Source organism: Meles meles, chromosome 12 (assembly GCF_922984935.1).
Source record: "Meles meles chromosome 12, mMelMel3.1 paternal haplotype, whole genome shotgun sequence".
Lineage (NCBI taxonomy): Eukaryota > Metazoa > Chordata > Mammalia > Carnivora > Mustelidae > Meles > Meles meles.
The window spans coordinates 59037291-59055913 of record NC_060077.1 but is presented as its reverse complement, the minus strand read 5'-3'; the positions used below and the strand labels follow the sequence as shown (position 1 = coordinate 59055913).

Genomic DNA, 18623 nt, shown 5'->3' with positions numbered 1-18623 from the left:
CATAGTGGTGGTTTAAGGATAACATGAGTGTTTGTATAGCACTCAGACCGGCACCTGACAGAGTTCATGCTCACTATATCTCAGGGTTGTTAGATCTGCCTAAAGAAGCCATCGGTTGGTCCGTAAGACCGGCTAAGCTGTCAAAAGGTCTGACTTACTTGGTTTCTTTGGGTGTTTATTTTATTTATCACCTTGATTAACAGTTATTAGATATCACAAAGAAACACATCTACTCAATTCCAGGTCCTACAGGAGCTATGAGAGTCAGACTTAGTGAAGGTAGAGACTAAATTCCTCCTTCTCATTCCCTTTTACTCTAAAATCCTAGTATTTCAGGCTTCTCCAGACCTTTGATGTATGACAAAAGATCCCCAAAAGTCTAAATTCCAGTTTTTAGCGCAGTAAAGCTCATGTAGCTGGAGTTATGATCCCAGCATGAGATCCCCAGCTGCACTAGGGTGGGTGCTTAAGAAAGACCCTAACCCCAAAAGTTAGAGCAACTGCATAGGATGGCCTGATCTTAAGGGCAAACAAGCTTAGGACCATCTGCTTTGTTAAAAAGGCAGTGACAAGCAGGCCACAGATGGTAAAAATCTGTTTTTAAAAAGCCAGCTGTTAAGAGGCAGGTAAAGAACAAACTTGCCTTGGCAATCATCTACTGTGGGTTAGACAAGTGGTTCTTTGTAATATGCCTGTATTCTGGCCCAGTGAACAATGCCTAGGTATTATCCAAAATTGGGTCAGTTCAAGGGGAAAAAACAACCCCTTCTCTATTCTAAAGGCAAGGTATACTCACAACTATATGGTCAACTAATCTTTAATAAAACAGGAAAGAATATCCAATGGAAAAAACACAGTCTCTTCAACAAATGGTTTTGGGAAAACTGCACAGCAACACGCAGAAGAATGAAAACGGACCACTTACACCACACACAAAAATAAATTCAAAACAGATGCTTTCATCCATTTCTAAACATGAGGCAGGAAACCATGAAAATCCTAGAGGAGAACACAGGCAGAAACCTCTCTGACTTTAGCTGTAGCAACTTCTTACTAGACACGTCACCGGAGGGAAGGAAAACAAAAGCAAAAATGAACTACTGGGATTTCATCAAGATAAAAAACTTCTGCCCAGCGAAGGAAGCAATCAACACAACCAAAAAGGTAGCCTATGGGATGAGAGAAGGTATCTGCAAATAACATATCTGATAAAGGGTCAGTATCCAAAAATCTATAAAGAATTTATCAAATTCAACACCCAAAAAACCCAAATAATCCAGTTAAGAAATGAGAAGACCTTAGAGGCTGGGGTAAAAAAAAAAAGAAATGGACAGAAGACAGGAATAGACACTTTTCCAAAGAAGACATCCAGATGACTAACAGACCTGAAAAGATACCCAATGTCACTCATCATCAGGGAAAATCAAAACCACAATGAGATACCACCTCACACCTGTCAAAATGGCTAAAATTAACAACACAAGAAACAGGTGTTGGAGAGGGATGTGGAGAAAGGGGAACACTCATACACTGCTGGTGGGACTGCAAACTGGTGCAGCCAGTCTGGAAAACAGTATGAAGGTTCCTCAAAAAGTTAAAAATACAACTGTCTTATGATTCAGCAATTACACTACCAGATATTTACCTAAAGGATACAAAAATAGATTCAAAGGGATACATGCACCCCAATGTTTACAACAGCATTATCAACAGCCAAACTATGGAGAGAGCTCAAATAGCAAATGTCCACTGACTAATGAATGGATAGATTGTGTGTGTGTGTGTGTGTGTGTGTGTGCACATGCGCACATGCACGCATGTGCATGCACCGGGATATTAGCTATCAAAAAGAATGAAATCTTGCCATTTGCAACAACGTGAATGGACCTAGAGTGTATTATGCTCTATGAAATAAGCCAGAGAAAGACAAATACCACAGGATCTCACTCACATGGAATTTAAGAAACAAAACAGATGAACATATGGGAAAGGGGAAAAAAGGAGAGGGAAAAAAACCACGAGAGACTCTTAATGATAAAGAACAAACTGAGGGTTGATGGAGGGAGGTGGGCAGGGAGACAGGCTAGATGGGTGATGGGTATTGAAAGCACTTCTTGTGATGGGCACTGGGTGTTGTATGTAAATAACGAATCACCGAATTCTACTCCAGAAACCAATATTGCACTGTAGGTTAACTAAGTAAAATTTAAATAAATTTTTAAAAAGGCAAATTACAGGAGCAACTGCTATAAATCTTCCCATGGTACATCCCCCATATACATTTCATAGTACACTGAAAATTTTGATGGCCAATATTCACACCCCCCGCCCCACACAACCTCCCTTGACTGGAATGTGGCTATAGCAAAGGGAACAGTCTTATTAATGAAGCAAGAAACTCAGCATACTCCTCATCTGCTTGAGGATGAAGTTCTTAAATGACAACAAAGTTCAGAGGCGCCTGAGTCAAGCCTGAAGTAGCCTCAGTAACAACTAAGGGCGAACAGTAACCTGTACTCACCCTGGCATAGGCTGAATAGTTTCACTCTGACTCACCACTATCAGTCCCTGGGCTCCCCTCTGTGATGTATTTGCTCTCTGACACCCTACTCTACTCTACATCTCTTCCTCGTTCCCGACCCACCCCCTGCAAATCAATACCCTCTCTTCAGTTTCAACTGACAATCTTCTGTTCAATAAGGAAACAGAAGAATCAGAAGAGCTTCCTCATACTTCCACCACAAACTACCTGCTTCTACTCTCAATTCAACTGACCCTAACATTTGTCCCCACTCCTTCCACCTCCCTTCCAATTTCAATGGATGCCCTGCCTTCTCATCCTGTCCCCCACCATGACCATCTACTAAACATGACTCCTACAATCAATGGCTCTTTTTTAGCAAACAACCCCCCGCTTTCCTCCATATTTCCCTTTAGCTAAATGGTTATTTCTCTGCTCTCCTTTAAACAAAATTTCTTACAAGACTTGCCACGCTCATGATCTCCACTTCCTTGAAGCCATTAGGGATTTTGTCCCTACCAATCTCCACGGGAACCCTATGGACACAGTGAAATGGTGCCCAATGACAACTTCTCCTTTGCCAGTCCAGTGGCCAGTTCTCTGCACTAGTCTTTCTCAACAGCCAACCACTTCCTCTTTCCTGAAACACATCTTTCACTTAGTCTCTGGGACACCACTCTCTTGGTTCTATTTCAGTGGTCACTCTTTTCTAAATCTTTTTGGCTAATTCCCTCTCATTTCATAAATTCTACATTGTGGAGTTTCCTATGGCTTGATCCTCATTCCTCCCCCCTCATCTCCATCTACGCTTGCTCTTCCCAAGGCGATCTGATGCAGTTTCGTTTTATATATTGATAGTCCCTAACTTCAGATATCCAGCCCCAATCTCTCATTCAGACTGAAGATTTGTAAATGCAATGACCTACCCTATAACTTTACGTGGATCCAATTTAACATGTCCCAAACTGCAAGATGAATGTCCCTGCGCCTCCTTCACGAGCCTTCCTATCTTGATAATGCCAACTTTCCTTCCTAATATCTCAGGCGAAAATCTTAACACAGTCCTTTACTACTCTTTCCTTTCACCAAGACTCCAACTCTACTCTTGTCCCCTTATAGTTTTGCTCAATATAGCAATCTGTTCCTTTCCTGGTGAAGGTTTGCTTGGCTCTCTCTGCCTTCCCATCCTCAGAATAAAACACAATGTGCTTACTGTTGCCTACCAGCTCTATGTTATCTCACCTTTGGTATGTTTTGACCTCATCTTCTACTACCCTCCCCACCCCTGTTCACCCCATTTCAGACAACAGGCTTCTGCTGTTTCTGGAAGTGCTAAGTACACTCTTATCTTAGGGCCTTTGTACTTGTTTTTCCCTGGGCCTGGAATGCTCTTTCCCCAGGAATTCATATGACTTCCTCATTCACTTCTTTAAATCTCTGCTCAAAATCAAAACTCCTACGAGGGGCCTTTTTCGACTGCCCCCAACAAGCCCGCCAGTCATTCTCATTCTCCTTTGCCCTTAGTACTGCCTGCTATACTGTGCACTTTAAATACCTGGCTTCCTCCACAGACTATAAGACTCGCAAGAGCAAAGACTTTATTCCCTGCTATATTCCTTGTATGTAAGATAGCATCTACAGTAGATACTCAAATATTTGTTGAATGCACGGGAAGACTGAAGAAGTGGCAGCCTCCTATGGAGTTGGGGGGTGTGTGTGTGTGTGTGTTTACTTTCCCTGAGTGTCAGGAAGGTTCAGCCCTGGGATAGGGCCTGCTGTGGCCCTCTCCACACATATCATTTGCTGCTATGACTTACATTATATATGGTCTTCCAACTTTCCTTGTCAGTTCTTCACAATTTATCTTTACTTCTTTCATTTCAGGTTAATTAACACCAGGACATTATCTTTAGGAATGTATGCCTTCAACTAAATGGGTCAGTTTGTTAAAATAAGAAGTTTGCAGAAGACACTGAAATACTGAAATAAGAGTCCAACTCTGTAAAGTCAGGAGCGGAACATTCTTATTTTAATAAACTGCAACATGACAAAAAATCAACAAGATTTCAAATTAGGAGGTAGACGGTGTTAACCGACAAGAATTTTCTCACACTTGAGGTTATGTAATTTTGTATGAAGTGATTCCCTTGTTGGATGTTTAACCTCCATTGCTTTTGATGAATGAGAACATAAATAACCACATAGATTATATATATTTTTTACCTCTCCCAAAGAGAAATAGTGACGTGGAATCTGGGAATCAGGATAAATATTCTCCAGGTACCAGGAGAAAGGTTTGCATTGTAGTTTGTGTCTTAGACCAAGTCTTGATGATATATCTCCATAATCTACCTTTGTAACACCTGTTGAAAGAAATAATTGACTCTGAATTATTCATATTCTATTAAGTAACATGTTTATATTTAAACATTGCATTTAACGAGCCAGGCAAATAGGAAAAGGGGTACCATTTTGGTGTTGTGACTACAGAAGTGATATACCATAAATCCACGGTCCAAAATAAAATAAAAAACAAGGTGATATATTTACATGTGTTTTATTTTTTTCAAAGAAAAATTAATTTTTAAAAAAGATGATGTCAGGGAGCGATAGAGAGAAAACACATGCCTACAAGCAGGGGGAGCAGCAGGGTCTCTGCCAAGCAGGAAGCCCAGTGCAGGACTTGATCCCAGGACCGTGGGATCATGACCTGAGCTGAAGGTAGATGCTCAATGACTGAGCTATCCAGATGTCCCGAAAAATTAAATTTCTGTGAGAATTAAATACAATGCTAGCAGTACTACACACAAATGTAAGTTTTCATAGGCTCAGAAGACTTTCACATATGTGAAGGCAAAAACAAGAATCAAGATCTCTTTTGCCCAAATATTAAGCAGAGCAACTGTTTTCGGTAAGGTTTCTCTTGCACAACTCACTGGTGTGTGAACTGTGACTTGACAGTATTGTGGTAATGAAAAAACGAGGCTGGAATGCTAACAATGTCAGGAAGACTTAGGGCTGATGGAACCACTGTTCCCACAACACCCTGAATGGCAGAGAAGTTCCTGGACAGAAGTCCCATGAGGCATGCTACTGTGCTCGGCACTGGCCCTGAGAGACTCAAATTCTCATATAAATGTTCCACATTACAATTAGGTTAAAAATAAAAGAGAACACTGGTAACACCTGGGCTCACAGTAATGTCTGCAATACGGGCCTGGACAACTTACTGTTACTAACACAGCGGGCACTGTGCTGGGCACTTTGTACACAGTGTGTGATTTCATTTCATCCTTATGACAACCCTATGAGGTTGGTGCTTTGCTTTTTCTCAAAGCTTTTCTACCCCCTTCTTACCTCTTCTAAGATGCACTGGGATCAGGGACAAGAAAGTTCTAGTCTTATCTTTTTTTTTTTTTTTAGATTATTTATTTATTTGACAGAGAGAGAGAAATCACAAGTAGGCAGAAGTAGGCAGAGAGGCAGACAGAGAGAGAGGGAGAAGCAGTCTCCCCACTGAGCAGAGAGCCTGATATGCGGCTCGATCCCAGGACCCTGGAATCATGACCTGAAGGCAGAGGCTCAACCCACTGAGCCACCCAGGCGCCCCTAGTCTTATATTTCTAACGCAAAATGCTAACCTGGAGAAATTATATAGAAGAAATTCTTGAACTCATCCATCCACACTTCTGCAAGTCGTCTGTTATTTTTATTGATAATCTGTCCTGTGCCTCCCGGAAATGTGTAAGGTGTGGCTTTCCGAAACACGTGTCCAACATGTGAGCAGGTGACAATCTCTAAAGTCCCTCCACATTGCCAGATCTGAAAACAATGACGGTTTATTTATTTATTTTTAAGATTTTTATTTATTTGACAGAGACACAGCGAGAGAGGGAACACAAGCAGGGGGAGTGGGAAAGGGAGAAGCAGACTTCCTGCTGAGCATCAGGGAGCCCACCACAGGACTTGAGCCCACAACCCTGGGATCATGACTTGAGCTGAAGGCAGACAATTAATCAAATGAGCCACCCGGGTGCCCCTAAATTTAAATTCAAGTTCAAATTTTTTCTGTAGTATATGCATGGCTCATAGTCATGACCATGACAATGAGGACATAGTTTTGACCAGGGATTATTCAGCCAGAGTCCTATCTGTTTCTTCTTTTTCAAACTTGTCATAGCCTGTACAATAAACAGATCCTAGAAATCTAAACTAAATCTCTCATGAGTTATTCACTTGGACAGTGACAGGATACTCTATCATCTTCATGAGAATAAAAACTAAAAATGGGTAAAAGAGGGATCAAGTTTGGGTTCATATTCTTAGTTTAATGAAATTATCCTTTTGCTTTCAAAATGCATTTTTCTGTAAGTCAAAAATCTGTTATTTATAATTGAAACAGATTTTGAGAATTTCTGATTCTGTTAAATATTCAGTGTCTCTACTTTAAAGTTCTCCCAGGATCACAAAGTGATATGGCTGGATGGGATTTCTAAGATGATCTAGAGTCCAAACCTCTCCTTTTCTAAGAGCAAAGTAATCCACTAGGAACAAAGCGAGGTAGCTGGTTTAGGTTACAATGCAGTTTTGTGTGGTTTCCACTATAAGCTGTGTGTTTCAGGATGATTATCTCAGAAATACGCAATGTCACTTAACATGTTGATTTTAGTCAATGTGAAATACTTAAGAGTTTTATATAAGGTTGACTGGGTTAAATTAAGTTAGAGCAATTTCAGAATTCTTTTGCCTTTTTCTATTGAAAACTATAAGCCAGTAAAGTGACCAGGTTTTATGTAAGCAAGAATAATTCTCACAACAGAAGGACAAAGCATATTACAGAAAGTGAAATTATGTTTTTGGCAGTCAAGTACCATAGTAGCATATAGAAACTACATATTGTTTTTTATTTTTAGAGCTTGAATTACTTCCTTGAAAATAACAGGAATTCAAAACAACTAGGGAATCTTGTGTAAGTTTTACAGTTTAACTATTAAGATCACTGATTTATTGGCTTAAAATACAGTTTATAAGGAACCTTAATAGTAACATGAAATTTTTATGAACTGAGGCTTTTGAAGTCTGACAAAACTCATACTAAATTCAATTTTTATTTAGAGCTACATAATATGAATAATTAAAGTATATCTATATTTAAGGTTAAATAAAAGATTTTTTTTTTTCCAAAAGGAACTTACCCTAAAGGAAATTTCTAGGTTTTCTCCTCCCCAAATATCCATTCCAGCATCGTATGTTCCAATTTCCTGAAAGTAATCTCTGTCTATTGAAAAAAGGCCTCCTGCCATTGTAGGTGTTCTGAAATTCAATCATAATACTATGCTGTTAATTTTAAGAATTTAAAATTTACAATCGGTTTTTATTTTTAAAAGTAGTTTCATTAACTGTTCATAACTAGAGAACAAATGCTTTATCTTATACTCTTCAGAAACTTTCATAGGGACCTAAGGATTTTCTGTGTTTTTCTGCCATGCTATTTGGTCTTCAGACATGCTGACTGTTGGGCCTACCCTCTGTCCCAGCTTGTGCTCTGAGAGCCTTCTCTGCCCCATCCCAAGGCCTCTCCTGCTTTCAGTACCTTTCTGGGTCCACAGGTCCTGATTAAGTTTCCATCTGAAACTTCTTAAACAGAAGTTAGTTATCACAATTCTCTCCATCTGACTGGGTATCTTCCCGTAGCAACTACACTGACTATATTAACTAGATTTATGTTAGCAACTCTAACATACCAGGTTCTAAAGTGAGGCAAATACTGCAAAGAGGTAGATTACATAGGATGAAAACTTTGATGTCCCTTTTCCTAGTAGATGAGAAGTAGATGAGATGAAGTAGAGAATACAATCAGTCACTCCTAAGGGGACTGTTAGCCTGACCAAGAATGGTTCATTCTCTGCAGAAGAGGGGCCCAATTCATCAGAACATGGCCCAGGGATGTAGAGTGGGTGCAAACAGGTGGAATAAGCAGAGAAATGATAACAAAGGAGGACTGATATAAATGAGTATCAGTCAACCATTTGATTTCCATGAAGGATGAGCATGGAGAAAAATGGACTCCAACTAGAAGAAAACAAGTTCCAGGGACAGAGGAGACAATGGTGATAATACTTCAGGATGAATTGTCACCTCCAATTCCATGCCCTAAAAACAGACGGAGTCCATGCTGTTAGAAGGGCTACAGCATGTGCCTTTCCAGGACAAAGTCATTTCCACATAAAAGTTAGGACATACTTCGATCTTAGAAGAGAAAAAAAATGAGAAGTCTACTATCTTAGAAGTCAGAGGAAACAGGCCAACACCCAGAGTTACCATTTAGTACCAGGGTTTCTTGACCTAGGTTTTGAGAAATCTCTACATTTCTTAGAATTGTATGCTTAACCCGCTGTTTGCGCATGCGCACTTTCCCCCTATCAGAAAAGACTCCTAGCTTTTATCAGATTTCTCAAAGAAGCCCACCATGGAACGCTTAGGAACTCCTGATTTACGTGGTTATTTGAATTGTCAACAAAACCATGGAAAAGTATCTTTGCTATAGGAAAGGGCTTAGCATAGAATTAACGAAATTCTCCTTAGCTTTGCCAGAACAGGACCCAAGTGCAAGGGAAAGCAGGCCTGAGAAGCTCCGGAGGGAAGAAAGCTAAGACCTGGCCCTGATGGGCTCTTAGTGTCGACAGCGGCAGCAACCTGATGCTGCCCCGACGAATCCCAGGATGGCTTAAAGACTCATGGTCTTGATTTCAAGGCTCTGAATAGCATCAAGATTCTTACCCCTTTCTGAAAAAAAAATCTATAGATGATCAAGTATAAAACAGGGGAAAAATCAGAATGTGTTCACAGAAATCTTTTTTTATACTTCTGTCAATTCTGGTTATTTTTATATTTGAAACAAGCTTTTCTAACCTCATCAGTCAGTAACTACTACCCAGATGGTACAAGTCTGAATTTACAAGCTTGTATTTTGTTTGGTGCTATGACCCACTTTTAGGTAATATTTTCACATTACAATTACACTTAAATTAATTCAGGGATAATTGGATTTAAAGTTAAATATTATTATCCTTAACAACTGAAAGCACAAATCTGACAGATTTGCAAAATGCTGTTCATATAGGAATAAAAGAACTTATGCATGTTACCATCACTTTCCAGGTGCACTAGATTTATATAAATGAAAAATCCCAATTTTATTAATGGATCAGAGGAGAAAGCCCTCTTTAATATAATAATGTCTGTGTGGCTCTTAACTACATATATGGTACACAAATGTCTCATGTCTCTCAAAATATACTTAGAATCCTTTTGATACGATTCCCAAAGCTCCACTGTTCCCTGTCGATAACACCTTAGGGAAAATGTCTGACAAAGTAGTTACCTGACAGGAAGAGTCCGATCCCCTTTCCTTCGATCCATCTCTCTTTGGGGAACTGGATACCAGCGGAAATTAAGCTTCCAGTTGAAGCCACCATAGGTCATATCAGAGCCTGCCATGTACTCAAAAGTATCATCACTGATCACATCAATGATAGGACAGACCACTGTTTTCCTAAAATTATAAAAGCAAATGAAAAAATCTTCACTTTCCTTTTTGAGGGACAGCATAACAACTGTATTATAATTATATGCTAAGTGCTTTTAAAATAAAAGTACATTCTACAATGTTAAAAGCAATGGTGGAAAAATTTCATGCTGTATCCTACTAAGTTAGCATAATTATTATTTTTTTTTTATGTGTGAGAGAGAGAGAGGGAGGGAGGGAGAGGGATGGGGAGAGGGACAGACAGCCTTAAGCGGACTCTGAGCTGGGCACGATGCCAGGCTCATTCTCATGACCCAAGCTGAACCCAACAGTCAGATGCTTAACTGACTGGGACACCCAGGTACCCTTAAGTTAGCATCATTACTTATCACACTTGCAACTGTTGATAATCTTCCATTCCCTTTTCATTCATACTTTTATGTATTTGCCACATGTAAAAACACTGCAAATATTTCCAGTTTTCAAAAGTAATAGTTTTAAATGATTATATATTTAATCATTTTAAGGTAAGTTTTCTTAGTAAATTCTTGGATATTTGTGTTCCTTACAGTTTTTGCTATTAAAACTACAAGCACTGGGTGTTACATGCAACTAATGAATCACCGATTACTACATCAAAAACTAATGATGTACTATATATGCCAGCTAATTGAACATAATCATAAAATATAAAATACTTTTTTTTAAAAAAATAAAAGGATAAAATACTAAGTGCAAATGTTCATATAATCAGTATTTTGCTTTTAAGATAGGAATGGGTTTACTGAATTGACGGAATGAACTTTTTCTGTAACACTAATCTTTACCACTCTCCATATACATAGGTATATGTGTATATTTCTCCCTGCAGCTTCTTTATAAAGCTATCGACTTTGGATGATATTTTCTTACATTTTTTTCACAATATAATGTTAAATAGTATCTTACAATTTAAAATTTTTTATTTTCTAGTTATTAGAAAGGATATTTTCCCTGCAGGGTTGTATGTATTCATGCAAATTGCCTGATTCCCCCAGATATTAAAAATTTTTCCTGTTGGTATTGTGGTATTTTTTATAAACCTGAAAAAACTTCCACATGACCATAGCTCCTTCCTAGGAAAGGTGCACCACATAGAGTCCCCGGCAGCCACATTCTAGAGTATGTAACCTTTGCCATCTTCCCCATCCACACCATCTTCATCTTTCCCGTATTGTTTAAGGAATCTTTCCCTACACCAAAATCATAAAGATATTCTCCTATGCCGTCTTAAAGAGGATTATATTTTTGCTTTTCATATTTAAGTCTTTAGTCCTTACGGAGTTGATTTTGGTATGATATATAGTAAGTGTCCAACTACATTTATTTTCCTTACAGATAACCAATTATTCCAGCATGATTTATTTGATGGTCTTTTTTTCCTCTGTGGCAATTATCAATGTCTTCTCTGTCATAAGTCAAGTTTCCATATAAACATGGGATGGTTTCTAGACATTACTGTTTCACTAGTCTATTTGTGAATTCCTGCATCAGTAGGTCACTGCCACAATTAAGATAGCCTCAAAATAAATCTTGGTATCTGGTAGTGCACCAGCTCTGTTGTACGTGACTCTTCTTCTTCAAGGACATCTTAGCTATTTTTTTTTTTTATAATAACAGACGTTTATTGAATGTTTCTTATGGTTTAGGCATGGGTACATACATTTTCTCAGATTTTTAAAAAAATATGCATTTCCACATAACAGAACCAGCCAGTTCCTCCACGAACATTCTGTTGAGATTGCAACTGGAAATGCACTGAATTTATAGTTCATGTGGGGAGAACAGTTATTTTTACTTTTCTATCCATGAGTATCATCCTCTTCTCTACTTAGATTATCTTCTAGTAAATTCCAAAAGTGTTCTGTTTTATGGATTTTTTAAAATATTATTTATTTGAGAGACCCCGTGAGCACAGGAGTGGAAGGGCAGAGGGAGAAGGACAAACAGACTCCCCACTGAGCACAGAGCCCAATGCAGGGCTCGATCTCTGGACCCTGAAATCATAACCTAAGCCAAAGTCAGACATCCAACTGACTGAGCCACCCAGGTGCCCCTATGGGTACTTTGTTAAACATATTCCTAATTATAGCTTTTGATTTCTACTGCTATTATAAATGGGATCATTCCTTTTTTTCTTTTTATATCGTATTTTCTAACTATTCTTTGCTGTTGTGGAGAAAGCTTTTCTATAGAGATCGTATATTTGGCAACACTGCTAAATTATTATCTCTACTGTTTTGTGTAACACTTTTTCCATTAAGAACACACCATCTGGGGGCGCCTGGGTGGCTCAGTCGTTATGTGTCTGCCTTCAGCTCAGGTCACGATCCCAGGTCCTGGGATTGAGCCCCACAGTGGGCTCCCAGCTCTGCAGGAAGCCTGCTTCTCCCTCTCCCACTCCTTCTGCTTGTGTTCCTCTCTCCCTATGTCTCTCTGTCAAATAAATAAAATCTTTAACAAAACAAAACAAAACACACCATCCGCAATTGACAGTACTTTTTTTTTTCCTTTGTAATCCTTATACCCTTTTTTAAAAAATTTTTTATTTTTTATTAACATACAATGTATTATTAGCCCCAGGGGTATAGGTCTGTGAATCGCCAGGTTTACACACTTCACAGCATTCCCCATAGCACATACGCTCCCCAATGTCCATAACCCAACCACCCTCTCCGTACCGCCCTTTCCCCAGCAACCCTGTTTGTTTTGTGAGATTAAGAGTCACCTATGATTTGTCTCCCTCCCGATCCCATCTTGTTTCATTTTACACCTTTTATTTCTTATATTCCTGTAAAACTTAAGGCTTCCAATAATACTAACTAATAGTAGTAATTCAGGGCATATAAGAATGCACTACATCTTTTAGAAAATATTTTGGGGTGGGGCTATGTGGTTTAGTCCGTTAAACATTGGGCTCTTTGATTTCAACTCTGGTCATGATCTCAGGGTCATGAGATCAAGCCCTGTTATCAGGCTCTGCACATGGAGCCTGCTTAGGATTCTCTCTCTCCCTCTCACTTGCATGCATGTACTCTTTCTCAAAGAAAAAAAAAATCAACTTTTTTCTATTAATATGATGTTTGCTAGCTAAAGCTTTTTTTTAAAAGTCATCCTTCCTCAAATTAGTAAATTTCCATTCTGTACTAGTTCACTAAGTACTTTTAATCATAAACGGATGTTCAATTTAATCACAAGTGAACACGTTTTTTATTTATTAAAGTGATGACAGATTTTTAATGATAGGTTTTAAATCAGTTTTAGAAATGTTAATGAGACTGTATTATGTGAACTGGTTTTATATTATTAAACTAAACCAATTAGTCATATGTTCTTTTACATATTTTTCACATAAAAATAAAAATATTTTGGCGTGCCTGGGTGGCTCAGTCAGTTAAGCATCTGCCTTCAGCTCAGGTCATGATCCCAGAGTCCCAGAATCGAGCTCTGCGTCAGGCTCCCTGCTCAGCCGGAAGTCTGCTTCTCCCTCTTCCCTCTACTGTTTCCCCGGCTAGTGCTTGCGCTTGCTCTCTCTCTCTCACTAACCCTCTCTCTCATATAAATACATAAAATCTACATTATATATATTACATATTTATATATGTGTGAGTGTGTATTTTATATAATTATTTTTCCCTCCCAGTGGACTCAATTTTCTGGTATTATGAGATTTTTTGTTAGTGTTCATGAGTGGGTTTGGGTAATTTTCCATATATTTCTTTTCTGGCTTTGATATCAAAGTTATATTAGTCTCATGAAGAGCTGAGTTGCTTCCCTCTTTTTCTATATTGTTTACAAATTCTTAGGGGAGACTTGTTTCCCTGTCACCACCGCATACCAAGGTTGAAACAGGAAAGCTTTCTTTGATGTGGTAGGATGTATTTCTCATTCTCACTCACACGGAGGTACAAGATCCTAGCTTTACACAGGTGTTTGCTCTTCCTTCTCCAGCCTTAGGCAGGGCCGAGACCCTGTCTCCTACCTTCCCACCCATTTGTCTATCTAGTCAGAGAGGTTCTGTGTCCTCTAAGTTTGGCAGAACCTCTCCAAGTGAGAGCTGATTTTAGTGTTTGGACCACTCACTCATCTCACTTTGCTTTGATGTTTGCAAAACTTGACTTCAGTGCCAGCTCAGTGATGTATTTAAAAATGTGTCTTACAATTTATCTGGCATTTAAGCTCTTTCACTTGGAAATGTAAGTCAGGACACCTAATCTACCATACAGCCCAAACTGGAAATTGTGGTTCTCAGTTTAGTCAATCTCCCCTTTCATTTCTGCCATTTCCTCACACTGCTGCTTTCTCTCCCTGGGCCCAAGCTCTTGCTCACGTGTGGTCTTATGCAAGCCAGGATTTCCCAAATCAGTCAGGCACTACTCCTAGAAAACAATTTACAGAGATGGTCTCTTCCTTCTTCAGGCACTGTTCTTCCTAACGCTGCTGTACCTTCTTATTGCCCCCACGCTGGTTTTCCCCATTTATTCACCTTTGAAAGGGCGAGATGTAGTCCCAGTGTTTGCTAACAGAACAGACGCAGTGGCTTTTGCCATGTTTCACTCAACTAGTACAGTTTACCTTGCTAAAATCTAAACCTTAATGCTAAGTTGGCACAGACAGCCTCTGGCACAAACTGCAATGACAAGAAGAAATTCAACTAATGTTAAGTCTAGCAGATGGAAGTTAGCTTCTCTCCGGATACACAAGAACTATGCCAGGGACCAGCAGCAGGTAATTCTTTGAAAAATGCACGCATTGGGGCGCCTGAGTGGCTCAGTGGTTTAAGCCGCTGCCTTCGGCTCAGGTCATGATCTCAGGGTCCTGGGATCGAGTCCCGCATTGGGCTCTCTGCTCGGCAGGGAGCCTGCTTCCCTCTCACTCTCACTGCCTGCCTCTCCGCCTACTTGTGATCTCTCTCTGTCAAATAAATAAATAAAATCTTTAAAAAAAAAAAAAAAAGAAAGAAAGAAAAATGCACGCATTGCTCCCACTGCTCTTCCTGTATCATCAGAGAGTACCGTGCTTCTCCATATACAATGAAGCACTTTAAGATGCACTGTGTTATCTTCCCACCCCCCTTCTTCTTCTTGCCATGCATCAAGCTGAGGGCTAGAGTTCCAGTAAGGAAGGGAACAGGGATGAGATGACTTGCCTGCCCCAGTATTAGCCTTAGACAGCGGGGACAATAAAGGGTTTTACCTTACGTTTCCTGAGGTCACTGTCTTCTGTTCTGCTCCCATTTAGTAAATAGAGCATAAGGTATACATCTGAATATGTTTCCGAACATGTTTCCTAATCCAGCCTCACCAACAAGACTACAAACATTTCTTTGTGATTATCTTCCCTTTTAGTTTGAGTTCTTCATGGGTATTTTAAAGGAAACTTCAGAAGAAATTATTTTTGCATTTATTTATATACTCAGAATTTTTCAGCTTATCATACCATTTAGGACAAACACACTGAAAACAAATGTATAGACTTGAGAAACTTACCTGTCATGTTTGATTCTGGCTAAGAGAGGCTCCAGCCATCCCACCGTACATTCACAGTGAGCATCTAAGAAGGTGATCACTTGGCCTTTAGACACAGCAGCTCCTTTTAATCTAGCTCTGATCAAGCCAGAACGTTGTTCCATTCGAATTACATGAACTGGTACTTTTAATTTTTTCACATAACTCTCTAGAGGTCTTTTTAAAAAGTCTGAAAAATTAACAAAACAAAACAAAACAAAACAACATGAAAAGACTGACCTGGTGCTACCCAGATGTAAAGCAATTCTGATGCGCAATATTCATTCACCAACTATTTACTGAGCACTTTTAGTGAAGCTCCCTGACTCACAAACCCATTTCACTACAGGGAGGAGACTTTTTATCTCCTGAGACTACGTCCAGATTTGCCTCTGTCTTATTACGTGAAGAATTAGGAGAAAGCCTTTGGGCTCAGGCTCAAAGACAATAATGTCCCCCGTTCCCTAAGCAACTGTGCCAGCTTACTTCTTCTTTTTCTAATCATGCTTAAGGATCAGGAGTAGAAAGAAAGTAGTCCAAGAGCATTAACTCCAGACCTCTGTAGACAGAAGAAACAGAACATGCAACAACTGTTAGAATTCAGACAGTTGTGGGATTTCTCCAAGATCCACCCCGAGACTCACTGTCTTATGAACTACCACAGTCTTAAACTATGTAGTTCTTCTGCAGGAGGCAGTAAGTGAGGTCAAGCTCAGAAGGGAAATGCTGGACCAAACAGAGTTCCTTAGCAGACAGGTAGATCTAAGTAACAAAGGTTTTAAGAGGGAAGCGCAATTGAAGGAAAAGGGGGAAAAAGGAAAAGGAAAGGAAGGGGCTATGTGAAACCAGCATCTATCCTGGAGTGTTCAGATAGAGGTTATGCCTCTGAGCCAAGAAAGTCTTGCCTCCAAAGTACATATCTGACTTTAAAAAGCAGGAAAGGCTCAGCTTTCTCAACACAAAGAGAAAGAATTTTTCAGCTCAGGTTAGTCTGTGGAATTTCTGCTAGAGAAGTTTTTGAGGGTGATATGGTCAAATGTCCTTCCAACTAGTCCCAACAGGACAGTTAGGAGAATAATCTCTTTAGGGGAGGAAAAACTTGAGAGAGAACTGCTGGGACTCCCAGGACTAGCTCTGTCCCATAGGATTTGGCGTAAGGGGAAGATCCCAGAGAGCATGGTATATGTATTAAGGGTCTCCTTAAGTACTAAACATGGGAATCCAAAGGGCTTCCTATGTAGCGCAGAGAGAAAGACAAATAGGAGTGACATGGTTCTTGCCTCCTTGAACTGGTGAGACCAGAATGACTCAATAATGAAATAATCAGGATATGAAAATTTGAAATTGAAGGGTCTATGACCCCACCATACCAGACTACTGATTGTTTCCAGTTCTGCTAATGTATTTCCTAATTAATTTGGGCTAAAAACAGTATCTGTAAAATAGCTGGAGTAGAACTCCTACTAGGTCACCACTGTGATTTTATGAACCAGATCTTAGGGTCAGAGAGCTGTAACTCCATTCTGAATAAAAAGGCGAGGGGAATGTCAATCCTGGAGAAGAGCAAGATTCTGCAATGGCAGCTATAATTTTCTGTCTGTTTGGCACAATGCCAGGGCCTTTACCTATTTTATATCATTTAATCCTGACAACAGCAATGCTATGAGACTGTCACAACACATATTTTAGAAATAGAAATCTGAGACTTAGAATCTAAAATGAACCAATGAAAGTCACACAACTTGTTAAGGAGTGGATCCAAGATTCAAACCCTGGTCTGCCTGACTTCAAAGCTCATCTTTTCATCCACAAGAAATCCTAGAAGGGAACTAGAGAGAGAACAATTCAGGACTGTGGAATCATCTGCACTAACACAAATTTAACTTTATGTCCAGAGTGTGATGGACTCCCACGTGATGGGGTGTGGGGTATGGTTTAGTGCTTCAGACCGGTTAAGGCTGGGTGTGTCATACACAAGATGTCTCCCAATAAGCTTTCCCAAAAATATCAGATAGCTTAAAGTCTTCTTAAGAATCAAAGCAATCTAATTCCCAAGTCCCACGTCTTTGACAGTTAAAATACTCTGTCCTGTCTATAAATAAAATGAAAAATGCATGATTCTCTGGTCTGGCAGCTCAAAAAAGTTGCCATTCCACAAATTTTCTTGGCATCTTCATTCTACATCTTTGTGGCCTTCATGCAATAAGGCTAAGAAATAGGTGTCTGGGCGCCTGGGTGGCTTAGTCTGTTAAGTGTCTGCTTTCAGTTCAGGTCATAATGCCAGGATTCTGGGATCGAGTCCTATATCAGGCTACCTGCTCGGTGGAGAGCCTGCTTTTCCCTCTCCCTCTGCCCCTCCCCCCTGCTCATGCATGCGTGCTATCGCTCTCCCACTTACTCCCTCAATTGCTGCTCTCAAATAAATAAATAAAAAATCTTAAAAAAAAAAAGAAAAGAAATAGATGTCTTCCTAAAAGAGGATATAGAATTATGTACCCAGGGATAATTCTACAAAAATGAAGCCATGGGGGGGGGGGTTAAGTGACTATGAGTAGAAGCTACTATGTCATCTAAAAATAAGGGAGAATCTTGTTTATCAGAATATCTTTATAGCTATTAGCCTATAAATGGATCCCTCAGCATCTTTCCATCAGGGAACGTGAGGCTGCCAGAAAGGGTGTCAGGGAATATTTCACTGCTTACAGGAACATCTGAGAAATCATCGAGCAGTCGAAACAACAAGGAATTTAGAGTCTAAAAACTCTGACTCCTAATCCCTACTAAATAGGAATCTCTGCTTCCTTTTGCAAAAGATGAAAAAAACAATAGTCCTCAGATTAGGAACATTGTATCAGTTCTAAGTCTTAAGATAACCTTCTGAGATGACAATTACGAAACTTCTGACATGGAGTAGGGATTCATCCAGACTGTCTTCATTTTAGACCCTGTAAAAGTGATGTTATGAGACGTGAGTTATGCAGCAGTTAAGAGGCAAGCGCTAGGTTTACGCTACGCCTCACCAGTAAAA

At 39.6% G+C, this 18623-nt stretch overlaps 1 protein-coding gene across 1 annotated transcript in view; it reads right to left on the bottom strand.

Moving 5' to 3' along the window:
- GALNT1 (polypeptide N-acetylgalactosaminyltransferase 1) overlaps window positions 1-18623 on the bottom strand; it is an 82796-nt gene that overhangs the window by 10531 nt on the left and 53642 nt on the right. The window contains exons 5-9 of the mRNA XM_046025425.1: window positions 15578-15785; window positions 9906-10076; window positions 7717-7834; window positions 6163-6343; window positions 4745-4884 (exon numbers count right to left, since the gene is read on the bottom strand). Of these exons, the coding sequence (XP_045881381.1) occupies window positions 4745-4884; window positions 6163-6343; window positions 7717-7834; window positions 9906-10076; window positions 15578-15785 (818 nt within the window). The remainder of the gene's footprint in view (window positions 1-4744; window positions 4885-6162; window positions 6344-7716; window positions 7835-9905; window positions 10077-15577; window positions 15786-18623) is intronic.